We start from the raw sequence: 23,100 nt of genomic DNA on the forward strand, positions 1-23,100 counted from the left end.
TGGGGAGAGCAGCCCGATTTTCACATAGAGAAATATGTTGTGACAAAAAAGAGTAATACAATAATACAGTGTGACGTGTTGAGGACAGGGGGGAAGGGGGTAGAGGGTAGGGTGTGTATGTACCTGGCTGATAGCCGACGTCAAAGCCGATGAGGTTACCGTTGGGTTCCTCCGGGGGCAGCCACTGCAAGATGACGTACTGCTCCTCCACCACCAGGGTGCTCAGGCTGCGGACCGCCGTGGGGGCTGGGGACACAGGGAGACACAGAGATCAGGGTTCAACATGACTGGGGACACAGGGAGACACTGAGATCAGGGTTCAACATGACTGGGGACACAGGGAGACACTGAGATCAGGGTTCAACATGACTGGGGACACAGGGAGACACTGACATCAGGGTTCAAGATAACGATGTGGGACAGTGGTGATGATGATGATGATGATGAGTACATATATAAAGCGCCTATCCTCGGTCGGAGACCAAGTTCTCAGCGCTTTACAAACACGGAGTCATTTGCAACACAAGCTGCCTACATAGGTAGAGCCGACTGACAGGTGCCATTAGGGCGCTCGTCATTCGTTTTCTGTGTCATTCAATCAGGTTTCAGTTAAATACACAAACACACTCATACAGACATGTATGATCAACGTAACTATCTACTGCTGGGGACAAGGGCATGCGTCTTAGATGACCATTTCTTTCTCTGTTCCTTTGTTGTGTCTATTAACTCTTGAGGATTTCATGACAATAAATGAAGTCGAGTCGATTCGAGACACACACACACACACACACACACAAACCACCAACACCAAAATGACTGTCAGCAGCACTCACTTCCCTCCGGCGTGAGGAAGTCGATGGTCATGCTGGTCTGGCCGGTGTAGTGCGTGTTGCGGACCGCCACCTGGGCCCTGAGGGCCGTGTTGGCGGGCAGACCCCTCAGCGAGGCCCTCACCACCGGGTTGCCTGCCGGCGGCTGAGTGGGCACCGACACGTCCACCTCCTGCATCTTGTGTCGGCCCTCGCTCGACTTCCAGTACTGCAGCTGTAACGGGTGTCGTAGGGGGGTGGTGAGGTACATGATACTATACTACTACTACTACTAATACTAATAATAATAATACCAAAATCAAAATGTTCCCACCAAATTTCCTGATTGTTCCTACAAACACTTGACAGAGGTCAGCATAACTTGCTACAGTATGCCTCTCTCCTTCATCTTGTGTCGGCCTTCGCTCAACTTCCAGTACTGCAGCTGTAACGGGTGTCGTAGGGGTGGTGAGGTTCATAATAATAATAATAATAATACTAATGGTTAAGAAGACGAGTAATGATAATACCAAATTCAAAATGTTCCCACCAAATTTCCCGATTGTTCCTACAAACACTTGACATTGGTTGGCATCACAGTATGCCTCTCTCAGGTGACCTCCACCAATAAGAAACTGGACAGTGGAAAACATGACCAAATGTAACATTTACAAACAGCCTCCTGTAGCAGTTACATCGTGTTGTACGTCGGCCCAAGTGATTGTTTGCCTTGTAGATAAAATGTACGTTTGCTGATGTGGCTCGGAGTCCGTGTGTTCCTACCGAATTCAGAATGTTCCTGCCAACTTTCCTGATTGTTCCGACAAACACTTGACAGGGGTTGGCATCTCTGATATCAATAATAATAATGATAACGCGTAAGCATTCTATGGTGCGATATCCGGTATTACTGCCGATCAGAGCCGCTAAAATGAAAAGCAAACATTACATTTAAAAAATTGAAAGAAGCAATTAGATGGGGCGTTTTTTGGTTTCTTGGGCTTGTGTTGAATTGAGGTGAAGTTAAATACTAAAGGAGTTATGTTTTAGGTGAATAGGATACTAAACAGGCTCACTGATTCCGGATATCACTACTGGTTAGGTGATGCGGGGGCGGAATGCTAAACTGAAACACCGGTTTGAGTTCGGATTTAGGTAAAATGGGATGGTTATCATGGCCACTGCGGGTTATGTTCTGTCAAGGCAAAAAGAAGTGCTGTACTGTTTCGTATGGATAGTGGTTTCAGGTTTTCCGCCAAACAGGAAGGTAAACCGGTTCACTGATGAGGGATTTTGATTGACTTAAGATACGATGGTGATAAAACTATTTCATTGGGTTAATTGTGATTAAGGTGAAGTGGTTAGCAATCAGGTTCATTGCAGAAGAGCTGAACCTGGTAACACAGGCTGCTGTTCTGTCTCCTGTCTCAATGTCTGGTTTAACGAACGTGTCGATTTGCATCTGTTAAAATTCCGTCAGTCCTCCAAAATGTGCACCCTGAAACGGAACAATATTCATTTTTTTATATAATAAAAATGTGAATGTCAGCGAAGGGGGAAAGTCACAAAAGACTGGATGTTTAAAGTGTGCATATGTGCTAAATCACAGGACGGTGTGCTCTTAATTACAGCGTGCTTTTAGGTGCGAAAGCCAGGCAGATAACAGAGAAAAAGAACTGCTCACTCTGTATCCTCTGAATTCTCCACGAATTTTATCCGATATTTCCACCGCCTCCCAGATGAAGTAAGCACTGTGCGGCTCCACTGGCTTGGAGGGGTCCTTGCGGAAGTCCCGCGGCCTCACCAGTGGTTCTGAAACAGAACACGCAAATTGTGACCATACATATTGGGGAAAATAAAACAAACATGTAATACTTTTTTGTCAAATCGCAAATCATCTCGTACAAAAAAGTACACCCATAACAAAAGATCAAAAAATAGGGGGAAAAGGGCGGGTTAGTGACATGTCATTCGATAGGTCAAGTGGTCAAGCCATTTTTTGCGAAGCTCAATTGGCGCTGAGTCTATTTATGGAGATTGTATTGGTGAAACGTTGTTTTTTCCCCCATTTACTGTCGTTTTTAAGGGAGTACAGCAAAGCAACAAAACGTTCTGGATGTTGTTACCTGCATTAAAATCAATACCAATACAATCTAATATTTTAACCTTCTTTTATTATGACAGGAAATTCGTTCAAAGTAAGCGAAAAGACTTTAATAAACGCTGTCTTCATGGGTAGGCAGAATAGAAATCCTGCCTGGATTCAGGAACCCAAGGGTTTCAAATCTTTTCGCAGTGTTCTGCCTGTATCCTAATTTTCTTTAAATTGCTTAAACACTTAGGGGAATAAAACAATTTGTTTTATTGTATTATGTCTAAACTCAAGTAAGATAAAAGAAAACCGTCTTTAGTTGAAACTATGATTATAAATCGTACAGTGAAACGGCTCGACTGGTCATTTTATCTATGTTTTTGCGACGGAAACACGGACTTGTGTCACGTTATTTCCACTGAATGTCTATTCAGTTGCCCCCAAGAGAAAGAAACAAGAAAAAAACCAAAAAAAAAAAAACCAAAAAAAAAAACGTAAATATGTTCAAACTGCATTTTGTTTTGTCATATGCAAAAGGAACTTCCACTTTCTCTCCTTACGCCTTCTCTCAAAGTCCAAACCTAAATTCATCTCTGAAATGTCTCTCAGACAGGTAAATGCCATTGTTTTTTCTCTCCTAGAGCCAGTTGCATTGCTTGGTTCTAAATTGTTTGACAGTTACACGTGACTTAATGCCTACGTTGACCGAACTTCGCCATTGGTCAGTTCCATACTACACACAGTTAGTAGCGGGTTACGACCATACAAGGCTCTTCCATCCGAGCAATGTAACTGGCTTCTGGACACAGTACAGACGCGTACCTTTGAATCATTCGACAGCATCGTTCCCTTTGATTCCGATATTTAACTGTGTAAACTGCGGCTGGGTGAGAGCTGGATCCTTGACGTGGGTAATAACTTAGTACATTGTCAGTGTAAGCGACTGGCGGGGCTGACCAGCAATGATCATCTTCACGGACAAGCATGTCACAGAGTGAAGAGTTGTTGATAATTCGGCCTGATGGAAATAAGATTCAAAAGATTCAAGCACTTTATTGCCCAGTAAAAACAGCTTTCAAGCTTTCGGTTTTGCCAAGTAATGCCGTGTGTAGGTAGTGATTTTCTCCAACTCCCAACCCTTTTCACGGTCCTAATCTCCAGGCTATGTTCCCCCTTTCCTCCATTCAGTCCATGTCCCACAGGAGAAAAGATTGGTTAGCAAACCGCATTCCGCTGAAACGGAATTGTTCAAACACTCTTGAGTGCGCGGTTTTGTGGACTTTACAGATCTACAAAATCATTCAGGGTGGAAAAGATCTTTATACACAGCCTATGCATTGCCACGGGTCAATTGGATCACCGTTCCCCCGCTCGGGCAGCAAAGTGCACTTTCGTTAACTTGGTAAGTGTGCAGTGTGCTGATTGGTTGAGTGCACTTCCGTTAACTTGATAAGTGTGCAGTTTGCTGATTGGTTGAGTGCACTTTCGTTAACTTGGTAAGTGTGCAGTATGCTGAGTGATTGAGTGCACTTCCGTTAATGTGATAAGTGTGCGTTTCGCTGATTGGTTTCCACTGACTGCATGACGGCTGTGGGCCAGTGCACCAGATGTACACCACAGCTTGGGATTTTTCCCAAAGCCGCCATCATCCCTGACCCCAGGCTGGGCTGTACAAAACTGAGACCATACGTCGTTCACTTAATGCTGTCACAGTGACACAATATAGATCATGAATTATGCATCGGAGTCAAGGCTTGGGTAAATGCGCTGCATACGCAGCTAGCTCATGAATGATGCACGGAAGGCATGTCAGGAAAAAAAAAAGGCAGTAAATGCAGGCGGAGAATGGTAATAAAAATGTTGGGCAGTCAATACATCCCCACGTACGATGCTAAACATATTGGGCAGGGAGAATGGAGAAGCCATGCCGATAGGACACTTTTCAACCGCGTGCTTACCATAAATCATGACACCCCCCTCCCCTCCACAACTTCCCCTTCCCAACTGGTGGCACTGAAAGCAGGACAGAAGAAATGTTTCTTGCAGACGAAAATCAATGCTAGTCAGCCCCACGAATGTCCTCTTTGGGAGATAATGATAAAAGTGACCGTGACAGAAACGGCCTTTTGACGCCAACTTTTGTCTCACTGGTCAGTGGTCCTTGTTTCACGCTGGACCAAACCATGTGAATACTATCTCCAATCACCTTATGTTGCGGTGTCGTTTCTTGTCTTGTCAGCTGTCGAAAAAAAACTGATCACAAACTGACCACACTGCTGCCATCACAAAAAGAGGATACATTCAGATGATTTGTGTACGAGTGACGGGAAAATAAGACAATCAAGCGATTGAAGATTAAAAATAATATCCAACAAAAACAAACAAAACATAATTGCAGCTGAAGAAGTCGATGGTGCCAGTTCCTCATCAACGATAGTTGTGCTTTTTGAGCGTAGGTGGACCTCGCAGGATAGTGTTTCAAGTTCAGGTAACTAATCGTGTCTGTATTCTCTCCAATCTGTAAGACTACTGGGGTGTTGTGGAGGTCGGAAAGACCTTTTTGCGTTACTCCGGATTTTCAGTCCTCCGTAACAACTGATCATAAACTGCTTCCCGCCATGTAAGTTCTGAACTGAATTAGTATGAGCCGAGGAAATACCTATGACATTCGTTTGTCACGCGTGTTGCTCTCTCTCTCTCTCTCTCTCTCTCTCTCTGTCTATCTCTCTGTCTATCTCTCTCTCTCTCTCACAAGTATTGCTCGTCTGTGCGATCATTGCACGATAGCCAAATACATTTTGGCTCTGCATTGAAGATACATGGGAAACCTCTGGCAAGAGGTGTTTGTTTTTCTTGTTCTTCCTAGCAATATATAGGAATATGAGCCATCAGACTGGACATAGGAGAGAATGGGGTGAAATGACAGGCCAGTTAACATACGCATACATTCCAGACACGCGTGTACGCACACGTGATCACAAACATGCTGCCAAATAGCGCCTGTTTTATGCTTGCGAAAATCCAAGGTCGTTCCAAGAGGTGTTATCCAGCTAAACTGATGCACATAATAAAGTTAGTTCCTCTCATTATATGGCTGCAGATGTAGGCTACACTCTGTGTGTGTGTGTGTGTGTGTGTGTGTGTGTGTGTGTGTGTGTGTGTGTGTGTTCTCGCATGTAAAATCACGAGTTAAAGCAAGCTGCAACAGTTTGCCAGTTCTAACGTACTTTGCATTAGCTGAAAGGGAGAAAGATCAAATGTGCGTGCACGCGAGAACCACGCGTCTCCCACCGACCTGCCTCCCCGGATCGTCCCTGGTAGGTGAAGGCCGGGTGGTGGGCCTCTCCGAGCTCGTTCATGGCCTTGACCTGGATCTCGTACTCCTGGTAGACGTCCTTGACCTCTCGCTCAAAATGTCCGCGCGCCGAGTCGTTGACGAGGGCGCTGTTCCAGGACAAGCTGCCTTTCCTCCGCCAGTACACGTGGTACCGGAACCCCGGCCCGTGGAACTCCAGGCGGTGCATGGGCTGCACACACACACACACACACACACACACACACACACCACGCTCAGTCATGATGACGATGACGACGATGATGATGATGATAATAATAATAATAACAATAATAATAATGAAGTACAGTAATAATGAGGATGATGGTGATAATTAAGTACAATAGTCATTCGGATGAGACGATAAACCGAGGTCCCGTGTGCAGCATGCACTTAACGCACGTAAAAGAACCCACGGCAACAAAAGGGTTGTTCCTGGCCAAATTCTGTAGAAAAATCCACTTCGATAGGAGAAACAAATAAAACTGCACGCAGGAAAAAATACAAAAAATGGGTGGCGCTGTAGTGTAGCGACGCGCTCTCCCTGGGGAGAGCAGCCCGAATTTCACACTGACAAATCTGTTGTGATAAAAAGAAATACAAATACAAATAATGATAATGATGACGATGATAATGAGCACAGTAATAATGATGATGATGATAATGAAGTGCAGTAATAATGATGATGATAATAATGAAGTACAGTAATAATAATGATAATAATAATAATGAAGTACAGTTAAAAAAATAAATGATAATGATGATGATGATGGTGGTACGCTCTTTCCCGAGTACAGGTGCCCGGCAGTAACCCAACAAGCAATATATTAAATTAGAGGCAGAAATGATTAAGAAGTTGAACAGTACACGGCACATAATCAAACACTTAAAGCAAACACACTCACACATACACACATCCACCCACACCCACACAACAACCCGCGTGCGCGCACTCACGTACACATGTATGCACAACCACATACCAACATCCAAAAATCTGTGGGAACAGATTTACACAGATGTGTATTGAGGCAAGATTTGAATTGAGATTGAGAACTGAATGAGTAGAGATGTTTCGGTCTGACTTTGGAAGGGACGTTTATTCCAGAAGACAGGTCCAAAGTATGAAAAGGCCCGCTGTCCTTATCGTTTCTTTTTACGATGCGTGGTACAGTCGATACCGATTAGACACAAACCACTGCTTTGCCTTTTCTGCTTTTACCTCTTCCCGACAGTCTGAGAACATTGTCTGCCTGCTTGTCTGCCTGTCTATCCTTTTTTGTTGATGTTTTAAGGTGTTATTACCAGTTCTTGTCTAGCCTTGTTCTCATTTCTTGTTCACCTTCGTATTCCTAGCCAGATTTCTTGTCTGTATTTATGTCTCCATTTTCTGCTCTTGTGTCTTTTATTTCTGGCACGAAAAATAGAACCAAAGTGCTGTCTGATGCGTAACAAGAACCTCAATGTGATTTATTTTTAAAGATATGTAAAGAAAGGCGAGAGACAAACCTTCTTCTCGTTTGCATCGCTGAAGTCAATATGCGAGGGTTACAGGGTGAAATTGTGTAGGCCTCCGCATATCAACTGAACGAGAGGCATTGGCTGAATCACTTCCTTGAGGAGTCACGATGAGTAACTCAGTATATATTCAACAGTTCAGTATCACCTTATTTCCCAGTAATTTGCCAATCTCCTCTTCGCAACCCTTTCCTCGTCATCACTCTGAGAGACTTCTGAAGAAAGATTGTGGATTAACAAGTGATATTTCCACACGCTGCAAGGTTGAGAACTTTCGTACTGTTATGTCGCAATAGCAGGTTTACTGCATACATCACGGTGTGTTGAGAGATGTCTATACAGTACGATGTCCACGAAAAAATATCACAAATTCAGCATCAAGTTCTTTATCATATTTTTTTTAATTTCTGGAGCTGACCACATGAAGAGGAGGAAAGAGACAAGACAGGGAATGGGTCGGGAATATAAAAAAAAAGAATAATAACGAGGAGGAAATGGAGACATCAGGCCTGTCAATTACAGCGAGGAGAAACAAAACCAATCCACTTCGTCCGCAATGTGGTGTTCTCATTTGATTCCCATGTTGCTGACACTGGCGTGTATTGTGTATGTATATGGTTATGCATATTTACACCTCTTGCTTTTATTTCTCATCAATCGTGCAGTCACATTCTCCACAGGGGACATCGGGTACATATATTTTACGCATCTGTTTTGCATTTCTCCATCGTCATGCAGTCGAATTTATTGCATAACGCACGTGTTTTGGGAGACAGCCTACGTATCTTTGTGACAGTCGTCTTCCTTGTTGGACATTTGAATGCAGGTCCTGGGAATGGACATGGAGGAAACAGCGCCAGAATGGGGAGAAGAAAGAGAACGAGGAGGGGGGCGGGAGAAGAAAAGTTTGGCGCATAACCACCACATTGTGAGAAAATCCCTTATGAATATATTGGGGATTCACCAACGGATGATAAAGCTCTGACGGCTAGAACATGAAACGCTTCACGAGGCAGGGCAATAATGGAAGATAGGGCAGGACTGCCGACCGCCCCCTCGTCTATGACTGCAATTACCATAAATAATAGCTGGCCACGCCGTGCAATAAATCGAGATGAAGGAGGGGACGGGGTTTTGCAACAGAGGACAGAGGCTGGGGGAGAATTTATGTGTCTCAGGAGGTTAGGGAAGCGGCAAACTTCCCCCCTATGAACGGTAACATTTCTGATGAACTCCACTACGTGTCTTCTTTCTTTTCTCTCAGCGCACAGACCACGCATGTTTAATTCATCCTGGGATTGTTTTCTCTTCTGGTTCTTCTGGAAAAAGCCGTGTGCGGGGAAACGATAAAATTGGGGAATGACCAAAACTATAATATGTCCAAACTGGGGATACGTTGGATCGTGGAAGGTGGATTGTGAATGCAGTCTCTCAAAGGGTAGCTGTTAAAGTACTCTTTGCAATAAAAACAAGTCATTCTTTACATTATTCTCTTAACCGGTAGATGGTAAAGTACACATTCTTCTCTCAATCGGTAGACGTTAAAGTACTCTTTGCAATAAAAACAAGTCATTCTTTACATTATAAAACGGGAGTGTCAATGTCCGTTCGACAGTGTAAATCGGAGGATGGTAACGTCACTCGAGACAGCATGAAACGGAGGTGTTGCTTTCAATCTGAACAGTACAATCAGGATTTTCCTCCCTTTCAGTCGGTATGTTGCCAATGGGGATGCGAGTAAATTAAGCAGCAGGCATGTGCGGTGACCATAGAATGCCACCCCCCACCCCCTCTTCCATGTCCATCTACCACACCCAGGGTCAGCTATAATCGCGTTCTGGTGTTAGAACAGCCATTAAACGTCCAGAACCTACCGTCACTCTCATGGCTGGTGGTGACAAAGAAAGAACTGCGCGCGCCAAGATCTGGCCGTATTGCTGGCCATTCCGCTGATAAGCACGGGTCCGTTTTAACGAGCACGCCTCATCAAAACGGCAGCACGCGCGCTGGCCCGCGCACAAGCCGATTAAGAGGAAGATGAGAGGCAACCACTTTGGGTGCTGTGATCCCTTTAACGAGCATGCTGAATCCTTTTGAGGCTCGTGCTTGTCCTGTGCTTCAACAAGAGCGGTTTAACGTGTTATATCGACACTGATATGCATGGCACCAAAGATGTTTCCCTATATGGTGGTTATCAAAGTTTACAGCCGCAAAGCGGATATCACAATGAACGTTCCCACATCCGTCGGTGGCAATTATGTCGAAAATGTCCATTTAAAAAGTAGACAGCATCTTCCACAGGAATATTATAAAGTTAAACAGATGCCGTGCAATGTCAATCGGGATATCAAAAAGAACAGACAGTCTGTAAAGACTATTCAACTAAGAAATAATAATAATAATAATAATAATTCATAACTTTTTCTATGGCGCGATATCTAGTACTAATGCTGCTCCAAGCGCCTTACATCATTGAGCCAGATATAAACATAACATAAAACATCACAACAGCTCAATCCAATGTGTTCACAGAATGAATAAAAAAGCATTATCCACCAAACAATAAAAACATCAAGTAAATAATGCTTAGATTAAGAAGAAATACATTCCTTAAAAACACACATTTTTTAGACACACATACAAGAATTGTAGCAGAAAAATACCTTTTCCCCCACTCCCATCTCCCCGACTAATCTTCCCTTTCGGATGCCAAAGGAAAAATGAAACAAAATACCAAATGGGATGGAAAACAGAAAACAGGGGTAGAATAGCAACAGATCAAGTGTGAAGACAATATTACAGGCACTGAATCTCGGCGAAACGTGGAAAAAATCTGGCTAGCTGGGATTGATGAAAACAGAATGGATATGACAGAGAGCTTTGCTTTCGTCCACTAGCATAAAGCGGACTCGGCGTTCGTTGCTGCTAAGGAAGTATGCAGACTGGGTGTGGCCACATTATAATTTTAAACATCGACAACTTAGTGTCCAGCAGCTTTTAAGCTATTGCCGAGAAACCTCTATTTTAAGGAGCAAAATTCTTCCCCCATTGTTGTGTGTATAATCACGTTTGTCTAAAGAATGACGAAACGTACGGAGAGCATGGTTTAACGACCGAAATAATTTTATTTCTTTTAAGTGCTGTGGTCGTGTTGTGGTCTTGGGTGCCTGCCCAGGTGTGAGGTCATTCTGGCTGTAAACGGAGTGCTGGATGTCTGTTGAGGGGCGATGACCTGGCCGTGCATGTGGCGTTCCGAGGGGAAAGTCCTGGAAGACTTGGTCTCGTGAAGACCTTACAGGTCAGTAGAGGGGGAAGGTGCGGGCACCACTCTCGTCCACAGTGTCATTTTGTCAAACAGTATATTATGTCCACTGCACAAGTGCCAAAACTCGTTTCTTTTAGGGGTGAAAAAGCCAACAAACAGCAAAACAATTAAAAAAATCAAGCGAACTTTAACTTACGGTTTCTTCAACAGCCGACGCAATTCAATTTTTCTAACTCAAACTCAGGATCCAAAATAGCAAATTCTTTTTTTACGCTTTTCACATCAGATACCATCAGTTCTATTAATACTTCGTACTGAATTATGGTTTATCCAACGCATCTATAGCACTGTTGTGGGTTCTTGTTTTGCAGAACTTCCTTGTTTATTTTTTTTCTTTCCAGGGTACTGGATGCAAATTGATTTTTCCGTTTGTATTATTTACTGGAGCGATACATTACCGGTTCTGCTCCACGATAACAGTAATGGTTTGATGCACAGGAGATCGCTTGATGAAAGACCATCACCGTCCAACCATGCAACGTCAGAGAAACCCGGCTGCTAGTTCCGCCGAACCTCAAAGCAGGATTGATCCCCCATATACCCCAACCCCTGATCCTATGTGTCTATTGAAGGGACGAGGGACAGGGAGGGAATGGGCATCAATACCATGTAATTGTCTTCTGCATGCTGTAGGTCGTCTGAAGGGCAGTTAATTCGGAGGTTGTTTGGGGTTTTTTCGTTTCACTGATGGAATGTTTCGTAGAGGATAAATGATTTTAGACATAAATGGAAAACACCACACACACACACACACACAGAATACGTCTAATATCACTCAAAGTGAAAAGACGTTTAATTACACACACACACACACACACACACACACACACAGAGAGAGAGAGAGAGAGAGAGAGAGAGAGAGAGAGAGAGTACGTCTAATATCACTCAAAGTGAAAAGACGTTTACTTAAAGAAAAAAAACACACACACACACACGCGCACGCACGCACGCACACACACACACACACACACACACACACACACACACACACACACAAACACACACATCATTCCACGAAAACAAGTGCGTGCGAATCCTCACCAGGGATAGCAAAGAGTACGAACGAGGGAGTAAGGTAAAAGGAGAGAAAGGGGAGAGAGGAATACAAATGAAATAACTGAGCATAGCCCTGCACCACATATTCCAGACCTCCCTCCAAGGAACGGGCAGAAGAAAACGCAGTCCGGGGAACTAGAAAACGCTGAAAAAGCTTTTGGCCACCAAAAGAGATTAGGATGCCAGCAGTTGTTCAATTCTCAGAAATTAGCCGGCTTCGTAAAAATCAATCTCCATTCCATTTGCAGTGGAGAATGAGCGACTGTGACGTTAGGAGGTCGACACGAAAAGGGCATGCAATGTGTGTGCTCAGAGGAAGCACTGTATTCTCGGTGGGTGCCTCTGCTGTCTGATGCCACTGACATAGACAAGCCAGCTTGTCTAGCACACTTCCAGAACCCACTTTCCACCTTCTTTCCCATTATAACCTGGATGAGAGGCAGGCCATACAGGTTATCCCCTTCAAACAGGGTGGGTTTTTTTTCCGACTCCTCCCTGCCCCGCCCCATTCTGGTCCGTCGTCTAGATTTTGGAATCCATTTCTTTTATGGATCAGTTTAAGTGTGGTTTTCTCGCCAGGTGGTACCAGTCCATGTTGGTGAACTTCCGCTGAACTCGTCCCGTGATCGTTTTCGCCGGAACCTTGTCATAGTGACTCCTCTTGATCCACGTGTTACCACCACGGGGGGTTAATTGTCGGGTAATCGAACACGCATAAGTGCAGATAAATTTGATTTTATGGCGCGAGATGGATGGATTTGCGTCGGACGTTTCAATTTTTCTGGTACCCCGCCTTGCTTTACACGATTTATTGTGGCCCCATAAAAGACAAAACTATGTGCAACAGGAAAACCTCCGTCCCAACCTGCTTTTTTTTAATCTCATGGGAGGAGAATGTCATGGTGACACAAGTTATAAGCATGTAGCACCGGCTACTTTGTTTAAAAAAAAAAAAAAAAAAAAAAAGTCAGTTTACTTTTTACCTTTTTATTTTCATCTTGTCACATCCATTTCATTATGGTAATCTGGAATTTCATCGGGTAAAAACTCTGAAAAATATCTATTCACAATTTGGTCCAGGAGATCCAGCGAAACATTGTTGGGAGACAGTATTACCCCATCTTCCTTGGAATGGCCGCAGCGACAGAAGCAAGGGATGTTAAACAGAGTGTATGTGTGCCACAGTGTAGCAGTGTCAGGAATACGCTACGAATCAGTGATGAGTCTGCGCTGGAGTTGGGATCTGGCGAGGAAAAGCGTGTGTCACCAACTGTACTTGGGGCATGGGTAAAGTACGATAGTCGATTCGTGACAGCAAAGAAAAGCAGAAATAAGAGTCTATTCATACACTGGTTAAGAAACGGTTGTGCTTGGTCGGCCCTCCCGGCCTTGAACATCGACCGCCCTCCCTTTCTGGTCCACATTCATTCCATCTCATAATATTCAGCGAATTCAAAACCTTCAAACAATGCTGCACCTCCCACGTACTGATCACATTCTCCCCCACCTCCATACTCTGCACTGGTTTCCCAATGAGGCCAGAATTAAATACAAAGTTGCGTGTGTGTCTGTTACTCTGCTTTCCACTCCACAGGACCTACTTATCTTTCTTATATCAGTGCTTACATTTCCTCATGAAACCTACGCTCTTCGTCTGACTGTTACTTTCTGAAACATTATCGTGTCAATACAAGAACCTATGGTGAAACTTCTTTCTCTTTGCTTCTCCTCATATCTGGAACAACCTCCCTCATCATATCCGTGCATCTGATTCCATCTCTGCCATTCGCTCTTCACTAAAAACTCATCTTTTAAAACCTATCCACGAGTACTCTCGGTTTCTTTCTTCTCCAGCACCTCCCCATGCCTGTCAGCTCACTTTGTATGCATGACCAATGAGAGAAGGAGAGGAGGATGGAGAGAGCGGTCATGGATGATTCCTCTAATCATTTTTCTTTCTTTCATGTAAAGCGCCACGAGCTCTTGGAGAGAAATGGCGCTATACAAATGTACATTATTACTATTATTATCAGTATTAGTAGTAGTAGTAGTAGTGGTGGTAGTAGTAACTCACGCCAGAAAATGGGTGATCATTGGAAAGTAGCAAGAAAGGGGCAACAGAGATGTAGAGAATATTTTGGGGAAGATGGAACAACTTATATTCAATTTTAATGTCAGCAAGCGACGGGCGCAAGTGGTTAAAGCGTTGGACTTTCAATCTGAGAGTCCCTGTTGCGAAACTCCGTTACGGCGCCTGGTGGGTAAAGGGTGGAGATTTTTTCCGACCTCCCAGGTCATCATTATTTCATATGCAAACCTGCTTATGCCTGAACCTCCTTCGTGTGTATGCGCAAGCAGATCAAATGCGCACGTTAAAGATCCTGTTATTCGGTGGGGCATGGAAACAAGAACATACCCAGCATGCACACCCCTGAAAATGGAGTATGGCTGCCTACATGACGGGGTAATAACGGTCACTCACGTAAAAGCCCACTCGTGTACATACGAGTGAACGTGGGAGTTGCAGCCCACGAACGAAAAAGAATGTCAGCAAGTGACTGACGGGGTGGGAAAGGGTCGTTACAATTTCTGATAAAAAGAAATCCGAGTAAATAAGTGGGGAGGTGTGTGTGTGTGTGTGTGTGTGTGTGTGTGTGTGAGGGGTGGGGGGGGATTTGGGGGGAACTCGGCACAGGACGAGACAAGGACACAGCTGCCAGTTTCTGGAGACTGAAATCAATAAATCTGATGGAAACATGCTTTTAAATTCTATTCAACCAGAAATCACCACTGTTGGGAAATGCAGTGTCAGACACGAATAAGTACCAACCAGTGTGGGGGGGTAGGGGAAGGGGGGGGGGTAGGGGAAGGGGGGAGAAGGGGATAGGCAGTACCTATCCAGGGATACATAACCAGGGATGTGAAGGCATTGAGGTGGCCATGCCGCGACAACTGTCATTTCCCGAGACAAGGACAGGGCGGTATTGTGGCCATCTTCCGATAAGCATCAGCGGGTCGTTTTATTTATTTACTTTTTAGAAGCGCATCATGCGAATCAGCCAGCGACTTGCAGGCGAAAGTGTTAATCGATGTCTTTGGTGGTGGTGATGTTCATACTCGTTCTGAAGGGATGTCACATAATGTGGTCGGTGTGTGCGATCAATGCAATACTTGATGGTTACGATCGATAATGTTCATAAGTGCTACACTTTGTTTTACACGGAGCATCCAAGGGTAAAGCAGACTATTGTCCTGTTGGATAGTGTTGCGTTAGTTGTGTTGTGGGAATGAACTGATAACAATTATACTGGACTGTTGGGCAGAGTATTGTACAGAAGGGTTGGGTGGGATAGTGGAATACACTGGTTTACAGCAGAACATAGCATATACATATTCAAAGGGGAGGAAAAGATAGGGGTGGGATTCTGACAGCGGGGGAGCACTTGAGTGGGAGGTTGTTAAACATCCATGAGAGTATTGCGGGAGAAGGGGAGAAGAGTTTAATTTTCACCGAAGGAAGTTCAGTTTAAAGATACGAAGGATGGTGGTGCGATGCGGTCATTGTGACAGTGATTCGGGTTGTTAGCCATACTGCATTACACACACACACACACACACACACTCCGCTCCCTCCCACTTACGGGTGGTTAGCCCATACTGCAACACACACACACACACACACACACCCCAACCACTCCCTCCTCCCCAAACTCACCGTCCACTCCACAATGAGATAGTGCTTCTTGTGTGTCAGGGTGACCACGTTCTTGGGGTTGCGGTCCGGGCGGTCGGGTGGCGTGGTGCAGCTCTCCCGGGTGGGCAGGCTGGGCTGACCCAGACCCAGCTCGTTCTGGGCCAGGAGGCGGAAGGTGTAGGTCCCCCAGGGCGGCAGGTCCACAAAGTAGTGCAGCTTCTCCCCGGGGATGTGCTCGAAGTAGTCGTACCAGACGTCCGGGGTGTCGGAAGTGTTGAACTGCAGCAGGTACTTGAGGATCTTGGCCCCGTGGTCCGGCCCCGCCTCCCACACCAGCTCCGCGCGGTTCCCGTGCACGCTGCGGATCGTCAGGTTCCTTGGGGGCCCAGGCCGGCCTGCATGTCAACAGTTTGTTTTATGATGGTGAACTGATTATGTAACAACTCCTTTAATTGTTCAACAGTGCACACTGTGATAATGCAAACAAAGACAAAGGTGCTTATACTGTGCTCACACATTGCATTTCAATTTCAACAGGACGGCTGATGAACAATATTATCATTGGTTTCAATTAACTTATTGAATAGCAGTAAGTGAAGAAATAAAACAAATACACAAATAAGTAAAATAATGCTACTCTCAATATCATTTTTTTGTTGTTGTTGTTGTTGTCACCAGAGGTATCGGCCTGATGAAAGAGAAGCACGAAAGGGGGGGGGGGAAGAAGAAAGAACAACTGCTTTTTTCACGTCGAATCATCTTAAAAAGAAATAAACCAGGAAGAAAGAAAGCAGATCTGAAAAGGAAGAGTTGGAATATTATACTGCAGTACCTAATACAGTACAGTGGGCTAAGTCAGAGTAGCCCAGAACAGGTCAGAGTATAAAGTGGTCTCAGAATCGGTCGGGTTTGGTCAGGTTAAGGCTGGGTAGAGTAGGATAGGTGTCACATACCCACGAATGCTCAGGAATATATAGTGCGTGTAATTGTTCATCTCTTGACTCCCTCGGACACCGTTGGATGAGACTAAACTGGCGAACTGGGGCCACAATTTGATTCCATTTATTATTTCTTTTAATTCTGAAACCCAAATTAGATTAATGAATGTCAATATTGAAACAATTTTCAGTATGTTCAGCACCAGAGTATATAAGTTTCCACATGTTCAGATAACACTGCGTAGAACTACCGACTGGAATTGTAATTATGTTGAAACAGACAGTAGTGTAATGTAGAGTAGGCTACTGCTCACCGCCTATCCCACCCTGACCTATCCTACTGACCCGGCCTTATCGACTTATACCGACACCAACCGAGGGACATTCCGCCAGTGCGCCACCTAATCCATAATGTTATTATACGCAGTTATATTCTACGACACGCAACTCTATTCTTGCAAGAACATTACAGTACTCTACATCCCTCCCTTCCCATCCCATAGTGCAAAGAGCCAATTACACGCACGTTCCCACGTCCCTTGGGGGAAAAGTGCTCCCTAGTACCACCTTGCGACTGAAACACGTTTTCCTGGCCTAGTTGACGACAGCAAACAGCCACTGCTGTACGGCTTTGACGTCCGTTCCTGGTCTTGTCGATCAGAAACAAGCCCAGGAGGAGGAAATCCTCCCCCAAACGGTGGTCTTCCTCCACTCACCTGGCTGTCTTGTGCGAGCTGAGCCACTGATTACATCCCCTCCACTGACAACAGCCCCCCCCCCCCTCTCCCCGGTAGGAATTGTTGCTTCTGTTATATGAATCCCGTCAGCAATGTCACTACCCTTTCTCACGCATACACTTACCTCTCCCCCCTACCGCTGGTCATGAAATCCTGGACGCGTGAAGAGACGCTGCTTGTGCACCACGCAATTAAACCCGATTGGTTTTCAATGACTAAATCGAGTTGAACAATTGGACATTCTCCTGGTACGTTAAGCCCGTGACCAGAATACGAAGATGGGGAATCGTTTACAATACCGCCCCTGTCACTTTGATTTTATCGCATTACTTTTTGTCGTGGGGGACACACAGCCGTAGACACTGATCCTCCCACGTACAAAAACATACACACAAAAGTGTACCATTCAGTACCCACAAACAAAACCCCTACCAATGAACAAAACATACCATCTAGGAAGAAAAAAAAATCCTGCTTTTCTCGAGATTTAAATTTGTTCCAAAAAGGGTGCCGTTACCACTTAGTGCCCACAAATATACACAATGAATGACACAGCAACATATCAACGCACTTCAACACCGATACCTCCTTACAAAGCCCTTACCAATATTACCCAATGAATAACAAGATCATCATTTAATAAACAGTACAGAGAAAGGATTCTTTCGAGGCTGTAACCCAAATCACATCATGAACGATACACAGCGACAGAGCAACCCTTGGTCTTTACCAGCATTGATGATATAGATAACTATATTGCGCCTATCCTCGGTCGGAGACCAAACTCTAAGCGCTTTACAAACACGGGGTCATTTGCCAATTGACCAATGACCACCAACCCACTGCGCCACCACCAGGAGGCAGCACAGCCCCCAGGACCACGTGCTGGTGGTGCCAGAGCACGAGGGAACAGGTGAGTCACAGGTGATGCATCACCCTCCATCACCATCCACCCCCTCTTCCTTTAAGTGACAGTCAGCCCTCTCCAGGGTCCGCCACTCTGCCATAAGCCGTGTTCCACTTCCCTGCTGCCGGTGCACGGTGCTATGAGTGCCCCCCTTCCCCTCCCCTGTCAGATTTATCTCCCGGGACAATCACTTCAATCGGACTTCCTGTCACAAAAAGTCTGAATACGACAAAGTCTGAATAAGTCAAGACTACATCAAACGCACTTACTGTCGTATTTGGGCTGGCTCTGTGTGTGTGTGTGTGTGTGTGTGTGTGTGTGTCTGTCTGTCTGTCTGTCTGTCTCTGTGTCAATGTGCGTGCGCACGTGCGTGTGTGTATGCTCATAAGTGTTGGGATGAAACAAGAGGGGGTGTGAAACGTGATTGTGTCCCACGTTACATTTTATTGCACATTTTCTTACAAGTTTTACCAGTCAAACTAAAAACGAGTAACATAATCTTTCACCATCGAAAACGTTAACAACCGTAAAACAGCGCACAAAGAAAAGGTATTAAAATTAAATTGAACGGACAGAACTGCCCTGTCTTATTAAAGCTGAACATCTGTCTGAAAATTGATATTGTTTTGGGTCACAACCTTCGAACATACGGCCTTGGCAGTTTGATCGAGATTTTGACAGTCCTCAACCTTCCTCCCTTAGAACCCTTGTTGCCCTCTACATTGATTTCACCAGCGACCACACCATGAAAACGATGGGATTTTCCCGATAATCCCCTCCTTTCTTCCTTCTTATTCCAAGAATTCAAATTATTCCAAGGGTTGTTCTGGAACTGCAAGACTCACCATTAATAAGTAAATGTACACTGTGGCATCCACCTTGAATCAGAATACATTACTCTCATGTGCAAACGCACGTGCGAGTTTCTCTTTTGATAGTTATTCCGAGTTGTTAACAGTTAACTGAAAACAACGGGATCGTTCAGAATGTCCGTTACCTCAGTTCATCCAGAATGGAGATGTTACTGTATGTCTCGGTCACGGTCATCCCGAATATACACCCTTTTGGAGAGACCGCATTATCTGGTACATATGGACTACATATAAAGGAGAAAAAAGGAAAAGAAAACACACACACACACACACACACACACAGAGTCACACACACACACACAAGAAAAAAAAACTTACTCTCTGGACAGCCAGACACGCCCACAACATTTATACCATGGGTGAAAATAGAAGTGGTGGGATTCACAAACTTGCCATCTGTATGTCACCGGCCCATTTTCAGCATGGTGAGAAAAACGTGGGAACCGCCAAAACAAGATGTCTGGCTGATGATGCCGACTTAACCAGCTCTGCTCTGCTCTGCCCTGCCCTGTGGTCTGTCGGCACCACCACAGCACTGATAGATAGCGAGGCACGTTCACGTCCGCCCTGACTCCCTGCCCCCTCTGCCCCTCCCCCAACTCCTCCCGCCTGGCCTTTCCTTCCTGCCCCAGCTTGTTCAGGATTATGTGGCCTTCACATTCCATCCCCCATGCCCATCGTTTACTCGTGTAGTCATTGATCCATCCACTCCAGAGCGACGCGCACGCGCGTAGAGAGAGAGAGAGAGAGAGAGAGAGAGAGAGAGAGATGGAGAGTGAGAGAAATTAATTAATTTTGAGAAAAAGGTACCTGTCGTTTTTCTTGGGGGTGGGGGTAGTCCTCGTCCCAAGTGGGGTTGCGTTGTAAAATAAAAAAAGGGGGGGTAATCATAATACAAAGAGACAGAGAATGAAAACCAAAGAAAAAAAAGAGTAAGACAACCACGCTCAAACGATAATCTGCAATTTAATGATGATGAAGATGATTCTTCTTCTTCTTCTTCTTCTCCTCCTCCTCGTACTTCCAGTCCTCGCCCTGAGCAGGGAACGCATTTTCGAGTAGCGAATTATAAAGACATCAAAATCAGAGATGAAGTACCCAGAAATAATACTGAAGATTCCACAGAGAAATAAGAGGAGAGATGAGGAGCAAGACGCACGACAAAGAAGGCAGAAGCAGCAGGAACACATGTGATGGATGTCATGCTTTCCCTCTCCTTCCCTCCACCCTCCTGCCCACTAAAAGCTTCCTCGCACGCACATGCCGGGTGTGCCTCATTCCGTCGTTAACGAGCCATCACCTCTCTCCGCATCACATGCGTCCTGTCATAACTCGGGTACATCCCATTCCATCACTGTCACATTGCAGGGTGTGTAACAGCACGCGAACTCATCGCTCATCACTACTTCACTCATCTGGCATAACTATATAACACGTGAACTCATCACGTCTTATCTCATCTGGCATAACCATAAATATAACATGTCAGCTTATCACACATCACGTCTTATCTCATTTGGCATAATCATATAAAAACACGTGAACTCATCACTTCTTATCTCATTTGTCACAAATACATAACAACATGTTAACTTATCACACATCACGTCTTATCTCATCTCGCATAACCATATAACAACATGTCAACTTATCACACATCACGTCTTTACTAATCTGGCATAACCATATAACATGTCAACTTATCACATATGACTTCTTATCTCATCTGGCATAACCACATAACAACACGTGAACTCATCACGTCTTTACTCATCTGGCATAATCATTTAACAAACGTGAACTCATGTCGTTTTTACCCAACTGGTATGAACTCAACACGTCTTTAATCTTCTGGCATAATCGTTACCCTGTGGATTATCTCAGCGCTGCACTTACACTTGCACGCCTGTGCATGATATGATGGATCAAAGACATACACACTGACTGCTGCTGGTAGCTGGGAACCAGCCACTGAGAGAGCGTCACAACAAATCTGTCTGCCTCCATGCATCTGACAGATAGTTCCAGATTAGTCGGCTTGTCGAGGATAAGGTGGTCTTCATGTTCCATCTCCCGACGTTTACTTTATGTAGTCATTGATCCACCCACTCTCTTGAGCGACAACGCGCAAAGAGACAAACTGTGGGAGGTTTTTTTTATATTATTAGACAAAGCGCTAGTATACTTTCCAGTTTCCAGTCCTCGACTCGAGTCTTTTGTTGTAAAATGTTAAAGGTGGGGAAGAAAGGTGGTATTAGACAATCAAATTTATTATAACTGTTAGACTGAGAGACAGAATCGACAGAATATAAACGGAGTTTAAACGACATAAGCGATGATGTTTTTTTCTTTCTTGTTGTTATACCATTATCAACATCATTATTAGTTTTTGTGTGTGTCCATCCCTCTCCCTAAGGTAGGAGTTGCGTTGTAGAGTAACGCATGATAATCGCATAAAAAGCATGCTGGGATAAAGCATCCGAAATAATTCAGACTGAAAAATCGAGAGATAAGAGGGAGAGAACAGTGACTGGAAGACGAACACAGAAGCAACAGGTACGTCTGATGCAATGCCGGCCCCATTCGCCTCCTTCCTGAAGCGGTTCCTCGCGCGCAGAATATGCCGGGTGCACCTCATTCTGTCGTTAACGAGCCATCACCTCTCTCCGCATCACATACGTCCTGTCACAACTCGGGTACATCCCATTCCATCACTGTCACATAGCGGTCTATGACGCCATGCATACCCATCACTCGTCACCTCTACTCATCTGGCATAACTCCAACGGCTACCTTGTGGGTCAACTCCGCGCCGCACTTACACGCCTGTGTTGTTACGATGAATTAAGACCATACCCTGTGACTACCACCAGAAGCTAAGAACATGGCAGGGAGTGGTGAACACTTCTATCGTGCATTTCGTTGTTCTGCCATACTGTTACTTCAAGGTTTTCTTCTTTCTTTCTTTAAACATCCAACATCATAATTTTGATGGTTCTGATGTGTATAGAACTGGGGGGTTTCCACTAACTGTAGTGTTGTTTTGTAGGACTGGCAGTTGGGGACTTGTAGGGTGGGGTGGTGGTGGTAGAGGAGGGGGGAGGGGGGCGCTGATCAGTCAGATTCGGGACTTGAGGGACTCCACCGAGGTTTCCCCAAGTTTTCACCGTAATTCCTGTGTGCCTGTAACGTTTGTCCCACGAGTTAACGTTTTAACTGGGAAGGATCATCAACATAGACAGGTATTTCTTATGTTTAATTATGGATCATCATTAACCATTAACCGCAGATGAAGTAAATCCCAATCAGTGCAAGGGGAAATATAGAGAGTGGTGTTTCAATTCTTAAAACAGTATCCAAAACTCCAAAACAATCGACCAAAAACTGAGAAAAAGGTCTAAAGGTATACCACTCTTCATGAAATATGTGAATTTTCAGCATTCAAGAATTATTTTCCTTTCTTTTGATGTCATCAGTGACGTCACTAAGTCCATAGCGAATACGTTCAATGGCACTGAAGGGGACATTCTCCAGACAGCAACAGGATGTAGTTTCTGTCCCCCCCAGTCACTGACCTAAATCAGAACCCCACCCTACCCCCCATCACCGCCTCCACCCCTCTTTTTATTCATTTAAATTTTCTATCAGTAATCTTGTTTTGTTACTTGATCAAAACTTCCTTTTCAGCAGCACGTTTCTCAGTCTTGAGACTTGTTATCCGAAACTCCACAGGATTACCGCTGCCGCCCCCTTCAGTCTGAAGACGTCACTAAAACCCTTGTCTGATCCCCGATTCTCTCAAGATGAAATAAATG

The 23,100-nt window shown here is 44.7% G+C and overlaps 1 protein-coding gene across 2 annotated transcripts in view; it reads right to left on the minus strand.

Moving 5' to 3' along the window:
• LOC143284753 (neuroglian-like) overlaps positions 1-23,100 on the minus strand; it is a 181,079-nt gene that overhangs the window by 19,828 nt on the left and 138,151 nt on the right. For both annotated transcript variants that reach the window (XM_076591720.1, XM_076591721.1), the window contains 5 exons: positions 15,853-16,226; positions 6,200-6,431; positions 2,497-2,624; positions 837-1,047; positions 124-246 (listed from right to left, as the gene is read on the minus strand). In XM_076591720.1, the coding sequence (XP_076447835.1) occupies positions 124-246; positions 837-1,047; positions 2,497-2,624; positions 6,200-6,431; positions 15,853-16,226 (1,068 nt within the window). The remainder of the gene's footprint in view (positions 1-123; positions 247-836; positions 1,048-2,496; positions 2,625-6,199; positions 6,432-15,852; positions 16,227-23,100) is intronic.

The sequence above is a fragment of the Babylonia areolata genome, chromosome 8 (genome assembly GCF_041734735.1).
Source record: "Babylonia areolata isolate BAREFJ2019XMU chromosome 8, ASM4173473v1, whole genome shotgun sequence".
Lineage (NCBI taxonomy): Eukaryota > Metazoa > Mollusca > Gastropoda > Neogastropoda > Buccinidae > Babylonia > Babylonia areolata.